This window comes from Eimeria acervulina, genomic scaffold (genome assembly GCF_000499425.1).
Source record: "Eimeria acervulina Houghton genomic scaffold, Eah_scaff233, whole genome shotgun sequence".
Taxonomy (NCBI): domain Eukaryota; phylum Apicomplexa; class Conoidasida; order Eucoccidiorida; family Eimeriidae; genus Eimeria; species Eimeria acervulina.
The window spans coordinates 41,870-45,213 of record NW_013549996.1 but is presented as its reverse complement, the minus strand read 5'-3'; the positions used below and the strand labels follow the sequence as shown (position 1 = coordinate 45,213).

The following is a 3,344-nucleotide window of genomic DNA, read 5'->3' as shown; positions in this document are numbered from 1 at the left end:
TAAGGTGTCTATCTTTGGGGCTGGCGGGAGCTGCACATACACCCCATCAGTTGATGAATGTCTTTCTAAAGAAAATAATTTATGAATAAACCGCTCTGCACCCTGACGGGTCTTCTCCTCAAGGCTAAACACACAAACCACAAACCCTAAACCCTAAACCCTAAACCCTAAACCCTAAACCCTAAACCCTAAACCCTAAACCATACACCCTACCCGCAGACAGCAAACCCTAAACCCTAAACCCTAAACAAAAAGAATAATGCATAATACATTGAGAACAAAGAACCGCCTCCAACTGAATTCTCAAAACCCTAAACCCTAAACCCTAAACCCTAGAGCCCTGAGTGTATTTACTCTGTGGTGACTTCTAGAGGAGAAAGGTCGGTGGCTATAAGATGATGCAAATGATAAGAAAGAGAATCAGCAGCTCCAGCAGATTCAGGCAGCCCTGGGCCTCTGCAGCAGCAGCAGCAGCAGCAGCAGCATCAGCAGCAGCAGCAGCAGCAGCAGCAGCAGCATCAGCAGCAGCAGCAGCAGCAGCAGCAGCAGCACAGGCAAGATGAACAGAAAGATAAGGGAGGCATATATATCACCGCCTTTGCTGCAGCAGCAGGAGCAAATGGACGAGCAGCAGCAATAGAAGATATTTGGGGGGCCCTCAAAAACCCTAAACCCTAAACCCTAAACCCTCACAGGCTGGCCAGATCGACGCGGATAGGGGCTGAAGACTCCATAGCTTCACAAACCCTAAACCCTAAACCCTAAACCCTAAACCCCAAAGATGGGCGGAGCAGCAGGTCAGGTTGCTGTCCTGTCTAGTATAGGGCCCGCGGCTGCACGCGAGCGCAAACCCTAAACCCTAAACCCTAAACCCTAGGCCCTAAACCCTAAACCCTAAACGTTAAACCCTAAAATTGTTTCTTCATACCCGAAGAATACCTTCTATTGCTCGTGAAGCTGCTTGCAGCAAATACGCTGTGGGGCCCAACGGACGAGCAAGGGTTTAGGGTTTAGAGATCGGAAGTTAGGGTTTAGGGTTTAGTGTTTAGGGTTTAGGGTTTAGAGTTTGCTACCAAATTCTCTAAATTCAATTCATTTCTTGCTTCCACATTAGATAAAAGACTAAATATTAAGGGGTTTCTGATCTAGGGTTTAGGGTTTAGGGTTTAGGGTTTATGGTGGCGGCGGCTCGCTGCATCGAGGCAGCTGGAAGCACAAGTTTGTTACTGTCGTTGGGGTGTATATACACCTTCAATTTGCATGCAAATAAATATTTAGAGCAGCCGCTGGTTTTATATTGAGGAGGGAGCTGCACAAAGACAACCTTGCAGCAGCAGCAGCAGCAGCGACGACAGCAGCAGCAACAACAGGAGCAGCAGCAGCAGCGGCGACAACACGAGCGACAACGACGTAAGCAACAGCAGCAGCAGCAGCAACAGCAGCAACAGCGGCAGCAGCAACAACAACAAAGGCAGCGGCAAAGACAGCAGCAAAGACAGCAGCAAAGACAGCAGCAGCAGCAGCAGCAGCAGCAGCAGCAGCAATGATCAGGCGCTGCTGTGTGCTGCCTCTGCGGGGCCGCATTCCTTCTTTGGGTTTGTGTGGGCAGAGTCGCTGCTTCAGTTTGCAGCAGCAGCAGGGCTGGAGCCCTTCCTCTATTAACAGCAGCAGTAGCAGTAGCAGCAGCAGCAGCAGCAGCAGCAGCAGCAGCAGCAGCAGCTGTAGGAGCAGCAGGATTGGCTTCCTAGCAGCAGCATCAACAGCAGCAACAGCAGCAGGTTACTGCATCTATTGGGAATACCGCCGCCGCCGCATTTTATATAAAGATTTACCTGCACTGCGCAGACAGTTTGAGGGGGCCCCCCTTTCTAATCATGGGGGCCCCCCTTCTGGGGGCCCCTCTTCTGGGGGGCCCCCCTCTGGGGGCCCCCCCTCTGGGGGCCCCTCTTCTGGGGGCCCCTCCTCTGGGGGCCCCCCTTCCGGGGGCCCCTCCTCTGGGGGGCCCCCCTCTGGGGGCCCCTTTAGTGTGGAAGAGGGTACTGGAATGGGGGGCCCCTTTTATGGGAAGCTGTGGGGTCAAGCGACAGATTATTTTATTGAGACAAGTTTAGATAATGGCGATGTATTGTTTTTTAAGAGAGATCTGAAGGTTTTGTCTCCTTTTAAAGCTTTTGTCGTGCTGCTGCAGCGGCTACTGCTGCAGCAGCCTTTTGATGAGGTAGGGGTTGTGCTGCAGCAGCACCAGCAGCGCTTTGTTGTGTCTGTACACCCCAATGGGGGCCTCAGCTGCATCCCTTATGCAGCTAAACTTTCAGGCGATAGTTTTCTGCTTGTTTGCTGCAAGCGGCTCAAGTGCTCCAATGCACTTAGAAAAAATATACAAAATATTCTGCTGCATGCATGCAGCAGCAGCAGCAGCAGCAGCAGCAGCGGCAGCAGCAGCAGCGGCAGCAGTGATGGCAGCATTTACAGCAGCAATAGCAGCAGCACCACCAATAGCAGCAGTAGCACTACGACCACCACCAACAGCAGCAGCAGCAACAGCAACAACAACAGCAGCAGCAGCAGCAGCAGCAGCAGCAGCGAGAACGGGGTGAATTTATGTTTTGCTTCATCTAGGGTTTCTATTATCTACACCATAGCAGCAGAATTGCTGCAGCGTTGGGGCTTCTTAAGCGACCCGCAAAAGACACAAGAACAGCTGCTGCTTGCATGCAGAGAAGCTTCTAATAAGTTGCTGCTGCAGCATTTGCAGGCTACAAGGGATGATATCCAACTCCCCCAAGAGCAGCAGCAGCAACAGCAGCAGCAGCAGCAAGAGCAACAGCAGCAGCAGCAACAGCAGCAGCAGCAGCAAGAGCAACAGCAGCAGCAGCAGCAGCAGCAGCAGCAGAAGTCTCACCAAGGAAAACTTTTGCGTGAAATAAATTCAGTAGAGGGCCTCAACAAAACGAACGGAGAATGCAGCAACTCCACCTGCAGCAGCAGCAGCAGCAGCAGCAGCAGCAGCAGCAGCAGCAGGTATGTGACAACAGCAGAGTTTGCTGTTCGCGTGCTGCAGGCAGCAGCGCTGCTGCCGCTGCAGCCGCAAGCCTCTCACTGGACAACTGCAGATTTGCTTCAATTAAATGCTCTTCTCCCTCAGCAGCAGCAGCAGCAGCAGCAGCAGCAGCAGGAGCAGCAGCAGGAGGTGGATGTTGCTCGTGAGGCTTTGATGCTGCTGCCTTCTTATTGTAATTTATTTTTTATTAGACAAGAAGAAGAAGAGACAAACTCTTTATTTAAAAGAGGAATGGCGGAGTATAAAGGAGTGCAAGACAGAGCAAGAAGGAGACAATAAACCC

General features: G+C 51.8%; 1 protein-coding gene across 1 annotated transcript; it reads left to right on the top strand.

The window, feature by feature from the left end:
- Positions 1–1,543: 1,543 nt before the first annotated feature.
- EAH_00027300 (hypothetical protein, conserved) lies at positions 1,544–3,340 on the top strand (the record flags this gene model as incomplete). The annotated part of the gene is made up of 1 exon (XM_013396427.1): positions 1,544–3,340. One exon carries the CDS (start codon positions 1,544–1,546, stop codon positions 3,338–3,340), a length of 1,797 nt encoding a protein of 598 aa, XP_013251881.1.
- Between the last annotated feature and the right edge of the window lie 4 nt (positions 3,341–3,344).